Here is a 24918-nt window from a genome sequence, read left to right as displayed (position 1 = left end):
TTACAGCTGTTTAAATAACAATAAAAGTAGTAATAGAAATAAATGTAATAATTAGTCTGCTCTATCAGTGGGACCCATATATCGGCTGATATTACCTATTTACTAATATATCTGTGTCAGCATTTATAATGACCAATAAATCAAGACTGAAGAGACAGGAGAAATACCATTCAACAAACAGTCTGTCCACCAGAGGGCGCTCTGCAACTTTGAAACCCTACAAACCCAGCTGATCCGAGCAGACAGTGCATACAAGTAATCAACATTAACATAAGAACTTACATTAACTTACATTTTATGTAAGAACTCATAAAATGTTAGGAAAATTTATTTGTTTTGCAACAACATATCAGATTTTAAAATGACCAAATGTTACCAGTATGAAAAACAAAACTGTCAGGCAGGCTCTACCAGCAGTGTGTTAAAGCCACTATGCCTTACCTGCAGTATTAAAGTCATCACTTTCACAGCCTGAGTGGAATTTATTCACAGTGTAATACAGCAAAAAGCTTTATTTGCAAAACACCAGAACGTCAGAGGCCAGGTTGAGCAAAATCTTTATTGACCGAGAAGAGCAACCACAAATGATGATAGAATATACAACCCCACCAGCATGCCAGCGTTTTCATAGAAACTGTACAATGTGAAGGAATGTATGGAGCAGGAATTAATAATTATCATCAGAAGAGGATGAGGAAGGAACAAACAGAAGCTTTACATCCATGTGTTTCGGTACAGTACGAGTTTGCTTCATATTTAATGTCACCGGTCAGTCGTGTTTTTAAAACCTTCATTCATCATTTAAATAGCGAGCATGTGTTTTCTCTTGTAGTGTCACCTGACTGTTCATGTCAGTTTTCCTCTGTCTGCGGGTGAGACCAGACGCCGCCGAGGTCTCCGGCAGCAGCAGACGGCGCCTGGCTCAACCTCCTCCACACCTGACTGCAACCAATGAAGCGATCTGAACGAACGAGGGCGGGCTTCGGGGGGGGGGCAAACATTAAGGCAAAGGGGGGGAAGAAAATAAAAATCTAAAATGTTTTTACCGTTTTTTCTCCATGTGATCGTAGTTGGTGCAAAGGCCTCTTGGCTAAAAGAAGCCAGAGTGCCAGATTAAAATTTCTCCAATTGTTAACATTCAGTTCCCTCCGATTACAGGAAGCGTTTTACGTGGAGGGGGCAGTGGGCGTGTGCAGAGCTGCCATTCAGTAACCTGTATAAACAGTCTCCACTACAACAGGGCTACAGGTGGTTATTCGTTGGTAGCGAGAGCGAGCCCTTTGTATACAGACTACTTGATCGCGAGCGCTGCTCGTGCACACAAGGCATGCTAAAGAAACATTAATCGATACGTAAGGCAGCTACTTTTTATACTTTCCACTCCCCTGTTCACTTTGGCCACGCCTCCCATCTGACAGGGAGCGTGCAAGTACATTTAGGGAAGAAAGAGAGGCGGCTTAGAGCAGCTCTGAATGAATGTGTTTCGTTTCGTTTTTCTTTCAAGGCAGGTACTGGTAATCATATCAAAAGACAGCGAGCGAGTAGGTGAGCAAAAGAGCGGTTGGCGAGCGGGCAGACGGGGAGGTGGATGCTGGGGGGTGGTGCTAAGAACAGCTGATTAACTGTGGTGTGAATACAATCACATTACACAACCATTGATACCATTATATAAAAAAAAGGCAAACAAAAGTTGATTGTACAGTTGCTTTTCCACATGTACTTATACTGAGAGAGGAAGACACCATTGGGGGGGTGGAGGCAGGACTTAATCTCTTGAAGCAGTGAAAAACCGGGGACAAAAACAGGAAGCAGAGGAGGGCGGCGGGCACGGGAGTAAGGTGCTACTTGGCACAGCTCGGTGGGGTGCGTGAGTGCATGGACAGAGGTGGGCTCGTGCGCAACCAATGAAACGTTGAGCAGGAAGGGAGGTGATGGACGGACAGATGGGGGGTTAGGTTGCTGCTACTGCTGCTGCTACTGGTGCTGACAGAGCGGGGCGGGTGGGGCGTTAAGACAGTGAGGCGTGAGATAAGGCATGAGAGCATGAAATGCACGACAAAAACAAAGAAGGCAGAAATGGCGGTGGACGTGGCAGGGATGGGAGGAGGATGAGGAGGAAGATGGAGGAGGAGGGGAGGGGCTGAGGGAATCCCTTGCGGCCCCCCCTACACCCCCAGCTCCAAACACAAAGGCCTCTTTTAGTCTTTCCAGTCTTTCTTGATGTTCAGGTTCCACTCCCAGGACAGGTGGTCGTGCTTGTCGTCGTCAGTGAACTTGGATTTGATGACGTAGTTGCCGCGGGCCAGCATGCCCTTGGGCGCCTCCTCCACCGTGGTCAGGAAGTCGTATTCAGTACCACGCGGCCCATAGCTGCCCACCATGTAGTCTGACTTGTCAACTGTCGACAAATGAGAGGAAACGTTAGATCTTTACATCACATTTACACGCCAACGCATCAGATTGAACAACGCAGGTGTTCACAGGCTGGTAATTACCAACATGTGGGCCATGAAGGCACTGCAGGGCCCAGAGGAGAGAGTTACAGCAAAAAAATAAAATAACAGCTTTATAGAACGTTAAATTTTTAAATATACGTGGATATATAATTATAAAAGATCACTATGATGGGCTGTCACGAAGTTTGACTGCACAGCAGGAGATGGAGATATTAAGAGAGGACAGCTGGACGTCAACCCAGCAGCAGGAATGCTCGTCTGTATGAGGGGGAGTAAGAGCAGCACTGCTAGAGCTCTGCAAAACAACAACCAGTGAGATACTCGTGTGTCAGAAACAGGAACACTCCCGTTCCTCCTCACAGAAAAGAGCAGATACCCGTTATCTCCTCCACACTCTTGATCTGGGAAACCTTTGTGTGGATGTGCCATCCTGGAGGAGCTAGACTGGAACTGAACGGGCTGCAGGAAGCAGCTCATCCCTATTTTGGGGAGTGCCTCTTGTTTCCTCTCCTGTGCACCTGTTGTCACTTCAATTTGCACCAAAAAAGGTGAGATAGATTCACAACAGTCTATTATTCCTAACTGTAATGACTTTGAGTCATTCTGTGATTCCCTTAAATTTTTATTAGAATAAAAATCCAATTAAATATTTAAAAAAGAAGCTAAACATGCAAAACACAAACATAGGCTATAAAAAGAGCGCGAGTCTGCTGCTTTAGCTCCGTATGTAAGAAGGCGAGTGCAGCAGTCCCAGCAGCTGCGTCTCTCCTCTCCTGACTTTCCTGTCTGTCTTCACTGCTCCACCATCCAAAAAAGGCAAAAATGTTCAAATAATACTTAAAATTTGTATTTTGTGAGAGGCCGTTTTCGATAACTTATAAAGCTTCAGGCCCTGAAGAAGTTCTGGATCACAGAAGGTCTCAGGATTGTTGCTTCATTGTTTTTTCAGCTTGTAACAGTGTTGTTGTGACATGAGACGTCTTATCCACTTTCACTCGCCTTACTTCAGAGCTGCTGTTACATCTGTGGTTACTCAGTATTACCCATTACTCTGTGACTCAGTATCCCCTCTGTGTGCTTAAACACTGTTTTCTGTTTCATCGTAAGGAAAAAACTTTCAAATTTACTGACAAAGAGAAACGTTTAAGTTGTGTGAGGGGTGACTGTGAGACTGAGGCCTGTACGTGTTTGAATGTAAACAGATGTGCTGTAACTGTAGCTAACGCGCAAAGGATAGACAAGATTGTTTTAAACAAAGAGCCCAAGTTAAACAGGCTCATTTTCATCTCGCTCCAAAAGAGCCTTTTTGATCCAGGAAAAATACTGATTCCACATCAGCGGCTGGCTAGATAATCAGCCCCAAACTGACATTAACAGCTCATTTAGCAAAGTAGCAGCTGTGCATGCTTGTATATAAAAAGACTGATTAGCAGCACAGCTAATGAGCCTCTGGTTGTTGTAGGCTGCTGTTTGGCTGTTAGCACACGGTCAGCTTTACATGCAGGAGCCGCATCCAACCAGTAATGCTGATCTTCAGAGGAACTATGTCTGTAGAGACGTTTTTCACTCACTCTTCATTCCTTTCCTGAACGTCTGCTGCACGTACTTCAGCCCCGACACGATCTCCCTGTTCACCTGAGGACACAAAGACATCACATCAGACATGTGACCGTAAGACAGATCAGTTTTGGAAAGTCTATGGCACTGTGCAAAAGTCTTGAGCTGCCCCTCATTTCTTTAAACTTTGCTTCCAAGGAGCCAGACTTTCTTCTGACTTGATCAAAAGTTCTTGAGGCTTTCTGAAGAAAGTGGTTTTTGGACATTGGCTGCTTTTTCACTCATTTTTAGTCCCTGGACATGACCTTTTTCAGAGAAATGTTTTTTTTTTTCCCTGTTAAACTAATTAACCCTGAACTGTGAATAATTCAAGCCTAAAAATGCACCTAACCTGAGGGTGAACCAACATTGGGTATAAATATAACATCAACTCGTTACTGGCTGCCTCTCACAGAAACAGAATTTGGTCCCATTTCTTCTATGAAACTATGAACATGACAGGATAATACAGTCTGACAGGCATACAATACAATTTCTGCACCAAAAAGGTGATTCCCAACGTGCTTTTAGCTGAAAACTGTTTAAGTTGATAAAAAGCCTCTTTTCACCCTGTGAGCATCTACTACAACTCTCCTGCTACCAACTAATGTTTTAATGAGAGCACAGATGACCTGACACCAATTACTTTGAGATTTTGTATTTTTTGTTATTGAGTGGCTACAGATGGCTCTTTGTGGCTCTGCTTTGTAATTGTGATGTGGTTCCAGATAAATAACAATGAGTGTCTCTTGTCTTTTTGTTGCTATTTACATCGTCTGAGCCCACATTACACCCAGTGGATTCACAGGAAGTGAGCAATATTTCCTATAGTTAATGGCAGCAATCTGCCAACAATATTTCTGTAAAATGTGCCTTAGAGGATGGCTGTCGAGTCCTGTCCAGTGACCCAAAATTCACAGATTTGAAAACATTGCTATCAGTGGAATAGTTGTACATGTGACATGTTCTGCAAATAACAAGGACAGATGCACTCATTTCTTAAACAGACCAGCAGCTCTCACCTTAAAGCTGATCTTTATTCTGTATTCTACTCCCTCCTTCAGGACAAAGGCCTGCTTCTTAAAGGCTTCCAGGTCTCCTGTGAGCAACAACAAACACAGACAAATCAATATAAGGTCCAAACTTCAGTGACAGTTCACTTCAGCATTTTTTAATTTCTATCTGTTATATGGACTAGTGCCATCGATTCATTCATGCAATCCTCTCACTCTCACGCTGATCAGTCTTCGCTAACCTGCTTAGCCGCGACCCTTCCTGTGTCGTGTCTTGCCCGCTGGCTCTTTGGCCAGGTTATTATTATTATTATTATTGTCTTGGATTTCATTAAGCTGCTTCCCCAACAGGGACCCACAGGTCATGCAGATGGGGGAACTTGAACATCTTGGACTGTAGCTGTCGACAGCAGCTCTCCCTCTGCTGTGGAGATCCGTCGTGAGCTTGACAGCCACTCAAACACAAACCTGCAGCAGGTGGCGCTAAGCTGAGCTCACAAAGGCAGCAGAGGAGAACAATACCACCGTCATCAGCTGCAGTCCAAGATGAGACTTACTGGAGAGGCAGCTGAATATATGATTTCTCACAAATAAATTAGTAAGTAAAACATTTGCATATGAAAACTGGTAAAAAGCGAGAGCTAGACAGTCTGCAGGGCACAGAGCTGTTAGGACATCACATTTTACTTCACAGTGACTTTATTCGTTACCGTCTCTTTTGGCAAAAATGAATTTAAAAATAAATGTAAAACACAAATGCATGAAGGTCTAAAAATAAATAAATCATATAAAATTAAAAAGGTAAAATTACACAATTATCTAAAATACTGAGTTTTGTTTTTTTAAACTGACACAATGTTGATATTTCACAGCACAGCTGTACTGAGTGCACAGTTACTACCAAAGTACTTGTTACGCTGTGAGAATCCAGCGTAACAAGTACCAAAGCACAAGTCTTTACCCTCATGTTTCAATCTTAAAGATTCACTGAACAGATGTTATCGTAGCTCCTGTAACCATCCACCAACATCGCTTCACTCTGTAGACCTCTACAGAAACATTACTGTGAGATAAGTAGGTGTTAATTATAATGCAGATCGTCTCTTTTAGATCACAATCGTGAGGTGAAGCTCGCGAGTACAAACTGAGCTGCTTCTATTCTGAGGACTCACATACTGCTGCATACAGTGAGCTCCCACTTCAGCCTCTAAGCTTTTGTTTTACATCTAGTTTACTTAAAACAGTGTATGACCTTAGATTTTAGTACTGAGCTGTTGACTGCGACTGTACCAGTTTATATTAAAAAGAAATAAAAACGAGTGGATCAAACTTGGAGGTTAATCGACCATAAACAATTTAAAACTGCTTTTAGAGACGTCAGGCTGTTTCACTTCACCTAAACAGGATGAAAATGTCACCGAAGCATCTTGTCTTCTGTTTTAAACGACGTGCACCTTTTACCTTTACAGCCGCACCTTCCTCTGTTATCTACCCCTTCCTGAAAGCACAGACCCAGCAGCTGACTAGTCAGATGTTGTTAGCAATGTTCCCCACAGAGTGACATGACCTGAAAGCATTTACATGGAAACCACGATGGGAGCTCTTCAAATGATCTAAATACTGAGGAAAGCTGCTTCGGTGCTTCGTTATTGCCTCCCTTAGCAGAGGATACACTGACGAACGGTTCACCATCTACTACTAACAGAGAGTCTTGTTAAAAGCACAAGTTAAACTGGATCACTTCTCTAAAAGTGTCCTAATGTCTTAACAAACATGCTTTTTTTTCTGTATACACCCTGTGTGTCTGTGCTGTCCTCCTCTATCCTGTTCTATTGTTACTCTGGCACAGAAAACAAAGCTGAGATTAAAAATGTGCAGAATATAAGTGATTAAGAGAAGAGGAGACACAGGAGACATTTTTGGACAAGGAAAGCTTTTGGTCTAGAGAAAGTAAAGTTATTAGTTGTCATACTTCTACGCTACAAGCCTGTCACGCAAAAACTCACAATCCAACACCTGAATCAAACGCATGAGGCTCAGTATTGTGCTCAAGGACACTACGTCAGCTGGCAACTTAATAACTGACCTTCTGATTGGTACTGCATCAAATCACCCACTAATCTGTAAACCACTAATTTCATTATATCTGAATTTAAAGGTAAAATGTTTTTTTGGAAAGTTGAGTAATTTCTTGTTTGTTTGTTTTTTTAAATTACAGTCTTAAATAATCCACATTATAACAGTTTCAGTTTTTTGCCTTAATCACGCCGCCCTGCGCAACACATTTACATCCCTCCCTTTGTTTCCTACAATCAGTGAGTCCTCGGGACACTAAAATCATCTGGCAGTCCCCGTGGGAGCTGACTGCCATGCTGACCGTTGCTGCCCCGTTGTTCCCAGGCCTCTAAAAAAGGCTTTTAAACTGAGCTGTTTCTAGCATGTTCTTGCTGAGTAGAGTGTGTCCTCCTCTTCCTTTGAGTCCTCTTAAATCCAAGCTTCACAAGAAACCAACAACAAAGAAGGAAGTGAGCCCAAACTCAGAAATATTTTAAAGTTCAGACAGTTTGTGTTCCAGTTTTATTCCCTGCTCCTGAAGTACAAAAACAGACAACTTAAACTAGTCTTTGCTCCTTCTGCTTTACCTTCTTCATCCTGCAAGCTTCTTTTTATCACAGTCTCTGTGATCACAGAAGTAAGAGTCTTATGTTTTGGGCCAGTTTGTAAGTCATTTGAACCTGAAACTGTGAGGTTGCATTTTATCATCAACCTTATTAAACGTTTTGGTTCCTTCCATAAGAGAAGAAATGACTGTGCCATGAAACATCTTAAAAATATTACTTTCAGGGACCTTTTATTGAAAAGCAAAACATGTTTTATCTCCAAATACAAAGACAATGGGGACAATTCATTTTAACGTCTCCTGGGGCTTCGTTAGCCTGACAATATTCAGCTTTAAAGACAGACACATGAGCATAGCTGAGGGCTATCTGTGACTTTAAACTACAATTAATGGCAGGATTTTTGAAAAAGTCACAGTCACACTGGACTATTGTGCCTTTATTTACCGAGTGGACAGTCACAACTTTATCTGAGAAAGCAGTAAAAGCTGCAACGAGGAACAGGACAAAATGTCCTGGACTGATCTGAATCTAGGCCAGCTGGGCCCAAAGCTGAGGAGTGAGAAGATGCAGTTCAGACCTACAAGATTATAAAACTCTGGAATATTTTGCATTAACTTTTAAATTAGTGCCACGAATGTAAAAACTAAATCTAGTCTCTGTAGTTTGTCCATTTCTCTCTGCTTCTGGATGTGTTGGTAAATCTTATTAGCGTTAACAGCAGCAGATTCAGACCTTCACAGAGTAAGTGCTGCTGGATGGAAATATAATAGGCAGAGTCTGTACTGGGGGTGCAGGACAAACACTTCTGAGAGCTCTGAAACAGGATGAAAATGATTTGAAAGAAAATAATGGTGTGTGAAAATGTGATGGAACAACACGTTGTTGACTTTGGCAGCGTGGCCTCGAGTCTCGAGTCCCCCACCAACACCACTGGACCTCTGACAAGGAGATTTACTGGCCCACGAGAGAAAAAATGCATTTCAATTATTTCATAGATGGGAGCCTGGAAATTAATTTTCCCAAGGGGCAACATGAGAAACTGGAACCTGACTGTACCAATAACACGAACCTGCTCGATATTAATTTTATCTCTCTTATTAACTGTTATGGTTAATAAGATTATTTTATTTAATAAAACATAGACATTTGGTGTCCCTGTATCGATACAATACCACAACATGATACAAAATATAGTGATACTATCCAGTATAGATTTTTCACCCCACCCCTATTTGTTTGTGAGTTTGTCTCAGCAGTTTGCTTCACAGGTGAGCTCATAACTCTGAATAAACTCAAGGATGCTCAATTATATCCTCTCATATTTACAATGATTTTGTTGTGGTATCAGCAGATTCCTCTAGCTTTAAACAAAATAAAAATTGAAAAAATAACTGAGGTGAGGATGTTGGTGGGACACTGAGTTATCCAGGTACTCCTGGAGTCACACACAAATGTTTTTTTCACAGTGCCAGCCACGATCCCTGCCAGCCTGCCTCTGCAGCAGGTGCACATGGGTATGAAGAAGGTCCCCAGGCAGCTGGGAAATAGCAAACAACTGAAAACCTAAAGCAGTGGACCAGAAGAGACAAACCCGGGCCACTTATTAATAATCCTTCCCCAGGTTCCCCTACAAAAACCTGCCCCCCCACCCCGCCACACACACACCTGGTGGAATTTTACTTTTAAAGGAATAGCACAAGTCTAATTAGTAACCCAGCAGTTGACAGAGGCTACAAATGGATCCGCAGCTGACCAATCAACAGTTCTAATGTGGCGCCATTAGTTATCGAACACTGAATGTTTGGATTCAATCAGAAACTTCTACTTGATTTCTGCCTGAACACAGACTCACCACAGAGGTCCAGGACCAGCGGCTCAGGAGCACTATCACAGACCAAACTCATCCGGATCACCTGGACATTGGGAACATTGGGATCTGAGACAGGATCAAAGAAACAGGTGATTCAGTACAGACATAGCAAACATGCTAAACATGTGTCTCATACTACCCAGATTACTGCTGGCTGCTCCACAGTTTATATTCATAACTTTTATTTATCCTTAAAGACATTTTAAAGTCATTTTCACATGCGGTCTGCTTAGCCCAGACATTTATAGGAGGTCTGCATGTGATGTAAGAATCAGCTACGTGTTTGAAGTGTTTGAACTCAGGGGAGCTGAAATCAGGACAGGCTGCTGTAGTTGGGACAGATTCTGCATTAATTACTCTTCAGTTTGTTCTCAGTCAACAATTCAAACTTTTCTCCTCATGGCAGGAAGCGTGCTGATCATCAGTGTTTGACGGACAACACTAGGCCACAGGTTACTATAAAGACATACAACTCCAGCTTAGTCCTGTTTTTGTTTTTTTTTAATAAAATACACAATGCATCAAACAGGGGTGTAACAGTTCAGTGACAAACCAGAAAAAAAACATCTGCTTTATTGTAACACAGCACCATCTTCCTGCACTGTGACACCTACAGGCACCTCTTATGTATTGTTGAAGCAGTTAACAAGAAACACATCAGAGTAATGGACTTTCTTTGTTTATCATTAAATCAAATAAACATATTTTTTTCTGTTTTTAATTAATCACTTCTAAAGAAAAAACGAGATACAATTTGAACTGTGGTTTTGGAGAACACACACACACACACACACACACTCAGACACACACAGTGTATTACCAGCCTCAGAGATCCCAGGGCCAAGCAGGGCTTCCTTATATTTGCGTAGGCTTTCGTCATCCTTATCCAGCTCATGGATCTCCTTCACTGACTTCTGGGCTGGAGGTCTGTAGTTCACTGGCTCTGGCTCTTCATTTTCAGCGGCGATAGCTGCTAGCTGCTCTGTAGTCACGTCATCGTCAGCCATGTCTGGAGAGGGAAAAATGTGAAGAGTGACGGTATAGCGAGCATGGGAAAGAAAGCAGGTGGGCAGACGTCCTATATTCTTACTAACACTTGTCTCTTGGGGAGGCAAGTGTTTTGTTGTAAACAAAAAGACAAACTCTGCTGTGTTTAGCATTTTATGTCATCTAATCTCATTTCTTTGAAGTAGTAATAATGAGAGGGGAGTCATGAACGAGGCGTCAAGCATCCCATGATGCAGTTATTTAGGTCATATGAAAACAACTGTGTTCCCTTGGCAAGGCAGACATGAGTCTGGTCTTTTTCACCTCTATTACATTCATCCAAGCAACAGCTTCACAACAGTGTACACAGCAGATGTCATGTATATTTGTTTTTCTCAGCGATGTTATCAGGGAAGATTTTCAAGGATAACAAGAACAAAGAATAACATTTGTTTCGTCCTCATAAACCTCCAAATAAGGAAGCCATCTCATTTATGTCAGGAAAGCAAGATGATCGAGTTAATCTGATGCAGAGACAATGGGTTTGTGTTTCATTTGCACAGAAACTAACTGTGTGTTCCCGTTTTAGGGAGGCTAATGCCAAAAAAATTTCCACCGCTCAAACACACAGTGTAACAAAAGCAGGAAGAGCTGTGCTTGGACCGAGAGTCTTAAAGCTCACATTAAAGTCCCCCCCTCCCACCCACAGCAAAACAGAAAAAAAACGCAGGCCCTGAATGCACCACTAGCACTCCAGCATACATCGCTTACAATTACACTTTAGTGCTGGTTGTTTATCTTTAATCACTTAAGAGCAGCCACTTTAATGTTGTAAATAATTACAGGAGCATTTTTAAAAAACCTAAAAGGCAGCTCTGCACACAACGAACTCTCAGTAATGTGGAAAAACCAGCAGAGAGAATTCAGGACGTAAACTTTGCTCAGATGCAGTGACTACTGCTTCACAGGGCTGCTCCATCATGGCAAAAAACATCCATGCCTAGACTAGACATTTAAAAGAATGTCAAGCGCATGAATGGAGCCATTTGAGGTGGTCCAGGCATCTGAACAGGACGCCTCCTGGACAACTCCAACGAGAGGTGTTTCGGAGACATAGGAGGAGAATTTAAGAAACAAGATGTATTTACTGAACTTATAATATTTTACAGGGGATTTTCTTAGGATTTATGTACAATTTCAATAAAATGTTTTATTTAATAAATAGATAAATGTAACAAATAAAGGGGTACACAGCTGTGGTGGAGGACGTACAAGGTTATGACATAGGGAGTACTCTTAAGGGAAGCTGCTGGTCCCTGCCAGCCTGCAGCCTGTACTGCAGGATGTTTGTGGTAGATACTGGACCTGCCCACCTCAGAAGACCTGCGTTAGCAGCCACAAAGACAGTGATAGCAAACAGTTCAGAGTTTGGGTGAGGGATGCTGGCAGGTGTACTCATTTGTCTTTCTTCTAGAACATGTTCGCCTATGGAAACTTGTTAGTTTTTCTCCTTCCAGGCAGACCAGGTTTTTCCATCATCTTGGTCAAAGCTGAACACGAGCGAGTCCGAGCTTTCAGGGAGGGGCGAAAGCTCACTGCTGTACAGGAAAAGGATCAAAACAGAGCAGATGTGTTTCCTCTGACTATAAAAGTTAGTGAAATAATGTCAACATGCACGATAGAAAGATCTGTTGCACCATGATCGTTTTAGTCACTATACTCTTGATTTTTTTATAATCCGTTCTTATTTATTAGGTGATATTTAACTAGGCTGGGCTTTACACGTTTTTCACAACTGATAAAAAAATTAACTGCTAAGTCAACATCACTATAATCTGCTTCAGTTAGTTCAAAAATACAGCAAACGTAGCTGTGAACTAATTGTACCTCCATCTCCACCCAGCAGTGCTCAGCCAGCAGTGTTTTAATACCTCTATGACATTCGTTTACATTTCAGCAGCAACAGATGGATTAAATGCTTCGAGTCTCCAGCCTCAGATGCAACACTGTATAAACTGTGGCTGTAACTAAGACTGGAAGTTTTAAAAGTACTGTGGCTAATGCAAATGTCCCAAATAATTTTAGTGATTACTGATTATTGTGATACAAATCGTAAGTTTGAGTTTGTCTCCATACTTCTCTCTTCTCTTATGAACTGCCTAAACTAGCAGGCATCATAGAAATGTCTATAAGCAGCACAGAGGTAAACTATGCGAGGAGCCGCAGCCATAAACATGCCTGAGCAGGAGCCAAAATCCTGCTCAAATTTTCCTCTTTTCTATTCCTTACAAAGCCACCATTATATATACACAATTTCTTGCACCTGAAGGAACCAAGAACGTGTGACTAAAGTAAGACTTCAAGAACATCTGCAAAATGTGATTATTATCTGCTGGTTGCACAAATTCTCCTTAATCAAGCAGAACCTTTAAACACCTAACTTTTATTTTACTGAGGTCAAGTTCATGTTGTGACTTCAGATATACCTCCACTCAATAAAAATAAAATGCATTATTAGAGCCATGTACAATGATAAAAAACCTGTGGTTTTTTTTTAAAATAAAATCTTCATTTGAGTTCATGTTTTGCATAACTAAACTGCAGATTAAACTGAGGTAAAATTTAGATCACGGTTACTCGATGAGGAGTGAAACTCCTGGCATTAACTCTTAGCTTTTTATTTATATTTTTGGTTTGCATGGTCTCCCTGTTATGAAATTCTTCTAAAAGCTAAATATTTTTTCCCACTGAGCACCTGGGCAAGTACATCAGTCTTTTACTGGTAGCTTGTATATTTTATTGTCTCACACAAGGCTAATTTAATCCCTTTATATACTGCTATCTTATTCTGTGAAACCATATAATAATTTATTAGTAAATTTAAATATTTAAAAAAAATTTTAAAAAATGTGTGTAGTGGAGTAAATCCAGTACCCCTCTTTAGACTTACCCTGCTGCTATAGAGACTGGCTGCTGTCAGCCTGCAGCAAAGTTTACAAGAAATCTGCCAGATTTAAAGCTCTAGTTGTTTATCTTCAGCTTTCATTTCATCTTCTTCTTAATGTACTTGTGCTGCCGCTGTTTAGTCCTCTCAGGTCAAAGTCATCAGTGACAAACCCCACCCTCACCTTCACTTTAACTGTAGGAAAATCTCCATTTACTTTATTCTCCAAAGTTTGGTCAATCGGGCAACACAGAAAGTGATCATTCTGACACAGTTTTACGCAGAGTGTGAGCCTAAAGAGCCGTGATGTGACTGATGTGTCACTTTTCTTCTGCTCACTTTTATAACTGATGGTTGGTTGGTTCAATAAATGTGTACTTAAACTTTGTTACACTGAGGCTCTGTTTAATCAGAAGGTGGATTGATTTCCTCCAGTCCATCTGCTGAAGATACCGAACCTCGAGTTGACCCTGATGCATTTATCAGAAGGTCAGAAGGTGTGTGTGTGTGTGTGTGTGTGTGCGCATGTCAGATAAAAGGTGCTTTTGTGCAGAGCGCTGCATGAATGTCTGTGTGTGATTAGGTGCTTAATTTGAGTGCACAAATTAAGCAGAAAGGTGCTATATGAGTACCAGTCCATTCACCATTTAAGAGAAAGCAAAACAATCTACAACTGTCCACTTTAGCTCATACTGGGCTGTATGTAACCTAACTAAAATAAATTGGCCACCCCTGATTTTGACCTTGAGTTGCATTTTGAGTGAGCTGTCAACCACACAACTCAAGTGAATAAATTTTAGGATATTCACTTTGTATTTTTATTAATAAAAGCACAAATGTACCACTGCCTGCTCAGCCACTTTTTCTCCACACAGTGAGGATAAAATATTTCTATTTAACCTAATATGATTAAATTTGGACAACTGAATATGTTTTCATGAGGAGTAAGGACACCTGTAACGTCAATACCTCACGGGATTAGCAGAGGTCTGAAATATGGAACAGTCACATTTTCAGATAGTAGAAGTTACCTTTCAAATGAACTATCGTGCATGCGTTTAAGCACTACAGTTCTCCTGTCACAAGCTTTTCCATTTGAGCAAACATTCAATAAAAAGGTTAAAAGTTTAATTTCTGGCAAGCTGATAAATGTATTTTAGAATTAAATAAATTAGTATAATAATATTTGTGCTTTTATTTGAGGAAAGCTAAAAAAATTCCATGTTTTATGAATGTCTAAAAGATAGTATCCTCGTTTGTTTTCACTTTCAACAGTTCACGTGCTCTCACAGGACATGATGTACGAAGTTAATAAAAGTGATATTAAGAAGACTCCCCTTGTGCTGTCATGCCAAATATTAACATTAGGACATTTCATGAGTGGACTAGAACCCAGTTTGACAGACCCGCCCCACACAGCCTTCAGCAGGCTCACAAACAGGACGGGAAGCTTAAAGAAACTTCAATTTCACAAACAGAGGAAGCATGCGGGAGCCTGTAGCCTCATCAGCGCAGTGTGTCACTAACGTTTACATCCTCTGTTTGGTGTCGAGTTCTCTTGGGTTCATCTATTTTTGTATCAAACACTAAGAACAACAACCTGCAGGGCAACAGCCAATCCAGACTGTTACCCCTGCCGGCCTCATGCAAACATTAAATATAAATTAAAAACAGAATTTAACAGAGACATGGAGGTTTCTGCCTGCTGAAATTTTGATCAGCAATATTATGAAAATTACCGGCGACTGGTGCTACCCCTTTGTTGCCTTGTTCTTAGGTTATCGCATTCACAAGATTTTCAGAAAACTTAACCTCTGACCTTCAGGTTGAGTTCACTGAGATATGCATATAGATAATACCTATAGTAATAATTTGAAGCTCCGAGGTCGCCCCATTCTCGAGTTATCGCATTCACAAACTTAGGTGTCCGTACTGCCCGCCCGCACAGCAGGGAGACAACAATACCCTGCAAACAACAATGTTTTGCTCATGGACGATGATGTCAGGGATCAACGATGGTCAAGGTTAATGTTTGTTATGCATTTTTGTGCATGTTAGTCAGCGACCGTGTGCCTGTGTATGTGTCTGTCTGTTTAATGCCATCTGTAATTGCTTTTTAAAGAATCATCCAGATGTTACAACATGTTCAGAACCTGCCGACGGCCTACATGTTAATAATTACTGTTAATAATAATTTACTATCCAAAATAACAGCCCCACGTCAGTGCTTAAAGTTTTGCGGACCCCATGTATAGTTTTACAGACCTGCAAGATAAAAAAATAAAAAACCTTTATTTGTTTTTGTTTTTTAACTATAAATACAAATTAATTTAATGTGTATAACATTATTTATGTTTTATACTCATCTAAATCTGAAAAACAATGTTACAAAAGCCTTGAAATAAATCTAGTCTAGTACACCCTGGGCTGCTGCCAGTTTAATTAAGTTAACAGTTAATCTGCATAAATAGGCTTTTATTCTAACTTCTATAGCTTTAACATGGATTTTTCTCTGTGTAAGGCAAACAGTGGCGTATGCGAGGAGCTGAAAGTTTGCTTTATGTCATGTTTGCGCTGGTTGTTGATGTGGATAGACGAAGTACTCACACCAGCTGTTTATCAGAAAGGTTTTAATAGTTTTGGACCAGAGAAACGTGTTTTTTCTGTCACTGCAGCTGAATTCACTGTCTCGGTAACAGCGCCGCCTCCCCGCTTTTCACCACGTGTCTGTAGACAGACTGTGGCTCCATGTTAAACTGTGACAGCATCATCTCCACAGCTGCTGTTGTGTTTTCAGTCTTTTTGTTGAGAAATGTAGGAACTACCTGGCCTGAATCTTCTAATACTCCACGTCACTATTTCATGTCTATTTTAGTCACAAACGTGGATGACATGCTTACAAAGCACTGAAGCAAAGAAGTTACAATGAGGACTTTTTATAATCAAATGGTTTGCATTAATCAATAAATCTGGATAATTTTCTTCAAAGACTAACATATAAGAAAAATCTGAGCCTGACCTACACAAAAACTGGGAATATAAAATGTCTTGTAGGAGCAGTCGAAAATAAGTGAGCCAAACTCTTCTCAGCTTTGAGGTGAACATCTTAAGCGACTACCAATGTGAGCGAATTATACCACTGATTGATTTATCACTGGATGGTAAATACATTAGTGGGTTACCTAAGCAACCAGAGTCTGCTATGTCCACCAATGCAACCAACAACCTGGACACAATGAGCAAATATATGTGAACTGGGCTTCATAGGTGCTACTATATAACCATTTAAATGAGAAATAACATATTTATAAAATAAATATCTTTTTATAAATATCTTTTTTTCTTTACAGCTTTTGTGGAGTTGGAAATACAGACTGACCTCCTTGTATTATTAATGTGTAATTTATTTGCCAAAGAGAAATTATGAAATATATTAAATAATATTTTGTCATTTGTCTTTTGCATTTATTGAATTTCTTTCTTTTTTCATCCACTGGGGTTTTTAAGTAGTTTAAATGTGTTCTGTTAGTGGACCAACAGTAGCACTGAGGAGAGAACGATTATGGGGACCTGCATTAACTGTGCACCCACCTTACCAAATCTGTCAACACTCCTGTTTTTCCCAGTTTCTCCCATATTTTAGGACCATCCACAACAGCCTCACATTTTAAAGCTTTTCGTGTTTTCTGTGTTTAAATAATATTGCACAAGCTGCCAGACTATCTATGAAACAGTCTACACATAGAATGCATAAAAACTGCAAACTATTTCCGCACATCTATCTAAGCAATCTGATTCTCATTGGTCCAATCTCAGCGTAGACAAACCAGGTAAGGGTTAAACAAACTAACTGCTACCTTAGCTGTCTGACTACTTTAAGTCTCTTTAGTGCAAAGATTCAGTAAAGAGCGATATATCTGGCTCTTCAGACGTGCTTAGCAGGTAATTATTAAATTTGGTACAGTTTGAAAGAAATTAAATCGAACTGAGCTTTATAACACATTAAGTTAGTCTTCAACAATGTATAAATGAAACATAAAACAAAAATGGTGCCCTCTATCAACCAAAGTAGTGTCACCAAAATTATTTCACACATCACAGTCAGGTGAATATGCTACAACAGGTAAACTGAAAGTCTTTAGATCTCCAGAAAGTCTTATAATTTCCAACTGTTGCAGCATTTCCCTTTGTATGATCTGAGAAGATCTGAGTTCCTGTATCGATTTGACATCACTGAAATGGCGGTACACTCGTGTTCAATCCAGCCATGCTGCACGCCATACACAAGCCAACAGTTTGTTAACAGCTGAAAGGGACTCCAGCTACATTCAAGAACAGCAAAGACGGGGAATGAGATGCTCCAAGGGAGTAGCTGTGTCTGCTGCTTTAAAGAAAGACTTTCGATGTGTGGGTGTGAGTTTGTTTCTCTGCTGTGAAAACGTTAACGCCAACAAGTAAAAAGTCAACAAACCGGCGCCAAAGTGCCATTACATCTATCTGACCTTCATAACGGGCAGCCTGTTAATGAGTAACTCCATCTGCAAAGAATTTAAGTTTTGTTAAAGTGTATAGAGCCTAACAGATGATTATTTATTATTTAGGTTCATCATCAAATCATTTCACACTCTATACACATCTGACAGAAGAATGAACCTATATAAACCTATATAAAGGCTCACTTAGAGAGAAGTGATAAGAATACTATAATATATCATGCAATCTCTAAATCGTATACTTTTTAGTTCATAAACCAGTTCCTGAAAGGTCTGACTGTGATTTTGTCGTTTGTAATCTAGATAAGTTTAATCCCAGATGAACAGAGTAAGAACAACATACACTAAAAACAAAGTGTGACTGTTCTTTTTGTGGGGCTTTTTTAACGTATTGATCTCTAACTAACACAGAGAATTAATAGTTCGTTGGTCAAAGTGTGTTATTGTTTGCCTTAGGCAGGCATATAAACACAAAGACTTTCAGAGTTTCCTATATTTATTTTTCCTGCATTAAATTAAATTAAAAACAAAAGAGCTCTTTAAATGAAATTTAATGAACGCATGTTTATTTTAAAGATAATATCACGGATCTTTGCAAATTTTCCTCAATTATGTAATATCCGCGAGAGAACCCAGATGAACCGCAGCTGCCATGGTGATAAAATAGTAAATATATCTGTCATTATTAGCCGGCTAAGAAACCTCTTTTTGACAGCACGGCAGTTTACGCACGCCACTGGTTCATTAGCCTGAACGATTAAACTCATTAATACTGAACAATGTGGCTCAACTTTTCCTGCCGCCCCCCCTCTCACAGGGTGGGACTGAGGAGAGAGACAAGTGGCTAGCTCGTTAACCGCTGGGAACAATTCAGCCGAGCTAACCGGAGCCTGCAGCTAACATTAGCATGACAAGTTATCATCAGCTGACGGGAGCGGGCGCGACAACGGAGAGGCTTCACGGACGCGCGCCGGTTATGGTTGCTCTAGAGAGGGCGTTAGAAGCTGTCTTCGAAGCTGGAGACGCTTACCTTTAAATTAAATGCAGTAGTGTTTTCAGGAGCCTTTGCAGTAAGTGCGTTCGTTGCTCTCTGGGCTCTCCTGCAAGTATGGCGAACAAGGGGGCGCCGCCCCGTGCGACGCCCGCGCGTCACGTTTCCGGGAGCGTGTCTGCGGCGCGCACGCCCTACGTAGGTGACGCGCTTTCAATGTTAAAAGCTTGTGTTTAGTTTTGGGTTCAGTGGGATAGTTTCGCTCTGCTGTCACACCTTGTACTGTGATAAAAGGTACAGAGGATAACGGGACAGAGGACAGAGGACATTTGTCGTGATAAATGTCCTGTATTTAAAACTGAACTGTGTATTAAAAAAACACTGTGATTGCTTGTAAAACCCCTTGAAGTACATGTTTGTTTGTCTGATTTAAAATCTTTTGTGTCTGCAGAGGCAAATTCTTACAAAACCTACACCTTCTGATAATTTTTTTAATCATATATAATATGTAATACGGGTGTAATAAACCATAACTTCAATATAAATCTTGTTTATTACCAATTTATTTGTTCTTTCCATCTAATTCAATTAGTTATTTTCTGCTTCTTCTTTTCATTTTTTTTTTTTTTTGGCCTTTTCCTGGTCTCTTTGGTAATGGCCAAAAATAAAAGTCATTATTATTTATTAATAACCAAGGACCAGTGCCTCGGGGCACTGACTGCAAACACTGTTCCCTTAGTCTTCAGTGAGGCAGGGACAGGCCTCCCCCTGAGGATCTTGAGATATGCATTATTGCATATCTGCAGCTGAAAGATGTAGAAGTTGTAAAGCCACTAATGGCCTTAAAGCTAATTATCAGTTACATCAATTCTATAACATTCTGGAAGCCAGTGTAGAAATGCAAAAATGAGTGCAGGAAGTAAAAAGGCTTTTGCAGTAGTGTAGACATGAAGAAATACAAGTCTTGTCTTGAATTTTTTTAAAAAATTTTATAAAATTATAAGATAAAACATGACTACATTAGTTTCACGGTGTGATGCTGAAAGATATCAGTTATGGAAACGAATTATCGAGTAATTTGAATAATTCAATTATAAAAAATTCTTAATACAAATTCTTTGCTTCGATGCTCTGTTTAAGGCACGGCTCACGCCACTGTCGCCATGGAAATGTGAAACATTTGCGACTTAAAAACAGACCTGAAATGGAACTCAGGAGCAGCGTGTGAATAAAATGTTTGACAATGTTAAGCCCACACACACTGATAACACAACAGCAGCAGTGAGGATGACGCTGATGCAGTTTACACACACGCTGCGAAGAGCAAAGAGGTGGAGCCGGTACAGAGAAGGTGAGCTCAGGTGGAGCGAGAGAAAACATGCTTCTAGTGTCCAAAACAGCAGCTCTGTTCCTGTAATCAGCAATAAAAGATTTACTGGGAAGTAAAGGTAAACTCTTATGTCTTAGAGTTCATATACACCATATTTTATTAGACCTTTTGAATGTACCTTAAGTTATTTATGCATTCTTCCACTTAATTGTGTTTTTGTTTAAATTTAATTTAATTTGCACATTAATACAAAGGGTTTAGTTGTCCTTCTTGACGAATGTTTGCATTAAAACATTGCAATTTCTAAAATGGAACCCAAGGAGTTCATTTTGAAAAACCTGCACCCCCCTTTGTATATTTAGTTTTGCTCATTAATAAGAGAAAAGTATTTCCTATCCAATTACTTGATTAAATAATCGAGATTACTCTATTTCTAAAATAATTGATTGCTGCAGCCCTAATGTCAATTCAGCTGTACTGAAGATATGAGAGACCACCAAAAAGAAGGAGCAAAGACAATATGAAGAGGTACAAGCAGCAAGATCAAGATGTTGATCCTGTATGAGGAAGAGTACCAATGGTAGGCACTTTGGCAGGTAATTGTGTGGTGCTTTGAGAATGCACCATTACAAAGACAAAGGCTTTAGTTTAGTTTATGGATTGAGTAGTTGGCCTGAGCATGGCCAGTCAACATTTGGCACCACTGTGAGGAGTCTAAGAAGACGAGAGACGTTTTTCTAAAGATGACTCAATATCATGAATTTATGTACAAAATCTTTTAAACGTGTCCATGTGTCAAATATACAGTACTGAGTGACAGAACCAGTGTACGTTAAAATGCAACTTTTTTTGTTTTTAAATTTACATTCAGCAGTCTGTCATTCAACCATGTTTATACAAAAAAAACAGAGAACAAAGATTCTCATTACAGGTTTAAGGCAACAACAGTTCCTGAATCCTGATAACATGGTTTTATGTTTATAAAAAGAGAAATTTTGAAAATAACACCAAAAAACAAGAAATGGTCCATACAAAATGTCTTTAAAACACAAGGGTCTGATCCATCACATCTGATTAGCCACAAAAAAGAAAAAAAAAGAAAATGATAAAAGGAAGGGGAGCGTCATCCCATCAGAGTCCTTTTAACTGGTGTCCATCTTGCACTAAGAAAGAAAAAAAAGAAAACGATTAGAAAATTGTGTTAGCACAATTTAACACAGCATTAACACAGTAACACAGCATTACCCAAATAATTAATGAAACTGATTTTATGCAGCCTGATTACATACTTCAGCATTATAGGCATCCAACTGGGCATCAAGCTCCTCTGCAGAAAGCTGGGGTCTGTTTCCTCCTCCCCTCCCGCGGCCTCTGAAACCTCCACCACCGCCGCCTCCACCACCACCACCACCTCGCCGCCTTTCAACCCTGGGCTGACCGAGCCTAGTCCGATCAAAACCTTTGTTTAAGCTGCAAACCGATAAAAAGAAAGAGGGTTACTCCAGAGAACCTGTAACAGCCTAACAAGCTCCCCCCACCCAGATAAATGGAAGAAAACTGATGGAATTTGTTGTGGATTTTGTAATAAATCACTTATCAAATCTCAAAATCCTTGTAATACATAAATTGATTTTTTTGCTGCTTAACATCATAACCCATTTGCCATGCCTATATGATAATTAACCCATCAACCTTGATTTACAACCCTGGATCCTTTTAAGTATGAAAACAAACAAACAAACAAACAAACAAACAAAAAAAAAAACATACCCCTGTGTATTCTGTCTGTCCTGTGTGTCGAATTCTGAAGTGGCTTGTTGGATTTTCATAGGGTGGCCTGGAAAAAAAAAAAGTATAGAAGTATAAATTTAGTTAGATACCATTAACAGTTTACGCAACACCCATGTGCACACGCATAAACAAGAGAACAAGCATGGGAACAAATCCTCACCATCAAGCGGGACGCCGTTATAGTGCTTCATGGCTTTCAGTGCATCTGCCTTATTTACAAAGTGGACGTCTGCGGTTCCTTTACTGCGACCAGACCGATCATAGTGTATAGATGCCTTCTTCAATGCTCCAAACTCAGCAAACAGCTCCTAAAAAGTAAAATCTGGAAAATCAGTGACATTCCTCGGTGTCTGAGGTGAGCAAAATAGAACTGTGCTTAGATAATTACCCTGATATCAGAATCAGAGACACCGAAGTCCAGATTGGAAATCAGCAGCTTGCCGCTGTTTCCTCCACCATTTCCTCCGCCGTTTCCACCACTGTTTCCAGCACGTCCACCAACATGCTCCTCAAACATATCATGCTGCCATTTATCAGGCAACTCTCTGGGCTGTGGAGACAAAAAAAATAAAATACAGGCTTGGTTTGTGTTTTCTTCAAGGAAACTCAGAGTGCTATTATAATGGCTTAAAGCACTTGAATGTTGAATGTCTGAAGGCTATAGAAAAAGATAATCTAATAACTAATTTATGGTCATTACTCCCTATAAACATCACGGGAATCAGGCTAGAGGCATCATCCAGGTCTTCACAGGAGGAGTCCATTCAAAAGGGATCTTTCTTCAGTGCCTGAAAACACTCTTCTTTCCACAGAGGAGGTGAGAGTAAGGCAGCGAGTTTCCACAGGTTGGAAAAAGCCCCATGTTAATTATGCGGCCCCAGAAAAATAAGCAAGGGCCCCACTTTGAAGCAGTTTTGACAGAAGGCAAAAAAAAAAAATAGTTTGGTAGACAGGATTTCGGCTCCTTTTGCTAGAGCAGGCCATAAAATGCTGACAAAGCCAAACAACAACAACAACAACAAAAAAACACTCCAGCGAGGGTAAAACATCCGCATCAAGTCCCTCGGAGTCCATGCTGGTTCAGCTTCAGCTCCTAGCTTCTCCTGTTACTGTTAACTGAACCATGCTAGTTTCCGGAAGTCCGTTATCACGTAATTACACCTTTAATGACGCATTTTAAAATACATTTCCAACATTTTAACCATTTTCACAATTTCAACCGCTTTTCTTCCATACCCTCGTGTACGGCGTGGATCTGTTGTTTCGGTTGAAGTTGCTCTGTCGGCCCCGCGCCGGCCTCGACGGCCCGCCGCCTCGACCTGAGCCTCCAGCCCGGGCGAATGTTCCTCTCCCGCGGCTTCCACCTCCGCCGCTGCCTCCTTTCTTGCTCATCTTAATAATGTCGTCCAGAGACATGTCCATCTTATCACCCATGGCGCTGTTCAAATTTCACCGACAAAGAAGACAGACAAAGACTACCGACTAAGCGTGCAGAGGAGGCTGTTTATAAGCTACCGGCGGCGCGACGTTGCAATTGACGGAAATGACGTCAGAAGTAAGCTTCGCTGACACAGAAGCTCCGCCTTTTGAAAAAAAAAAACTTTATTGAACAGAAATAGTAAAAGACGTAAATGAATATGTGGTATTTTCTATATTTAAAAGATGAGTATGAAATATTTTAAAATTAATATATTATATATTAATATATATATTAATAATATATTAATATATTATATAATATTTTAAAATTTCTAAAACACAATGAAGTATCAAAAACCGTTTTGCTTGACATAAGCAGGACAGATTTAAACAGAGAATTCAGTTCAGTTTTATTTGCATAGCACAAAATCACAGCAACAGTTGCCTCAAGCACTGAGAATAAAATCTACAAAAGACATATCAAAGGTTCAATTTCTGACCATGAAGACTACAAAAATTAAAAACTAATATTTGGCAGGGAATATCGTAAATAAAGCTGCTCAAAGCTTATGGCCATCAAAAGACTTTTAAAAATATGATTTAGGAGGAGATTTCAAGGAGTTTTCACTGAATCCACAAGCCCTAACTTTTTATGGTTTGGTTGATGGCAAAAGTATTTGATACCATGATGATGGACGTCAAGGGCCTTGTGTTGGCATCTGAGACAGTTCTGCTTTGTAGCTCCAGACACAAACGTTCTTTAAAAGCAATCAGTAAAATGTTTAAAGTGATTCTAAAAATATAGGGAGCCAGTGAAGAGAAGCCAGAATCAGAAATATTTGGATAAACTGTTTTGACTCATTCTTATACAGTATTCTTCATTTAACTGTTATATGTAAGTGTTAGATATTTTTTTTAAAAACAAAAAATAAAACTGAAATATCGCTTTGTGAATGTTTATGAAAAGTTAAATTCAAGTCAACATTTTAAAAGAAACAACATGAGTAATAAGAAGAGGTAGAGTTAATATGACAGAAGAACACAAATGAATAAGAAGTTCTTTTTCTTACCGGGATTAAACACAGCAGAAAAAAAGGAATCAAACTTTTGAAAATTAGAATTATGTTATATTAGAAAATCCACTCTGATGTAAATTATGATTTTTTTCTCATGGAATTTAATAGTCTAACATTTTCCAAACACAAAAAGCACCAATTTTATACATGCAAATAAAATCTGAGATCGTGTACTAGCTGCATTTTCACTGTTACTGCTGAAGTAGTTTAGTAGTACTTTGATACCACAGATAAGGAACATAGTTTAACAACATAGTTTCAGCAAGCTGTAACCTGTAAGCTGCACTGTCAACGGTCGTAGAATAAACAACAATGACCAGCCAGAGCTGTT

General features: G+C 40.0%; 2 protein-coding genes across 2 annotated transcripts; both read right to left on the bottom strand.

Moving 5' to 3' along the window:
* Positions 1–540: 540 nt before the first annotated feature.
* LOC116331529 (rho GDP-dissociation inhibitor 1-like) lies at positions 541–19157 on the bottom strand. The gene is made up of 6 exons (XM_031754254.2): positions 19011–19157; positions 10377–10565; positions 9539–9622; positions 5075–5151; positions 4028–4091; positions 541–2398 (listed from the first exon to the last, which is right to left on the bottom strand). Exons 2-6 carry the CDS (start codon positions 10561–10563, stop codon positions 2199–2201), a joined length of 612 nt encoding a protein of 203 aa, XP_031610114.1. The 5' UTR covers positions 10564–10565; positions 19011–19157; the 3' UTR covers positions 541–2198.
* Positions 19158–21033: 1876 nt separating this feature from the next.
* Positions 21034–23630, bottom strand: LOC116331486 (THO complex subunit 4-like). Its single transcript, XM_031754191.2, has 6 exons — positions 23329–23630; positions 22481–22642; positions 22253–22400; positions 22072–22138; positions 21591–21771; positions 21034–21464 (listed from the first exon to the last, which is right to left on the bottom strand). Exons 1-6 carry the CDS (start codon positions 23524–23526, stop codon positions 21444–21446), a joined length of 777 nt encoding a protein of 258 aa, XP_031610051.1. The 5' UTR covers positions 23527–23630; the 3' UTR covers positions 21034–21443.
* Positions 23631–24918: the final 1288 nt, after the last annotated feature.

The sequence above is a fragment of the Oreochromis aureus genome, linkage group 6 (assembly GCF_013358895.1).
Source record: "Oreochromis aureus strain Israel breed Guangdong linkage group 6, ZZ_aureus, whole genome shotgun sequence".
Taxonomy (NCBI): domain Eukaryota; kingdom Metazoa; phylum Chordata; class Actinopteri; order Cichliformes; family Cichlidae; genus Oreochromis; species Oreochromis aureus.
This window is presented reverse-complemented; position numbering and strand designations above follow the sequence as displayed.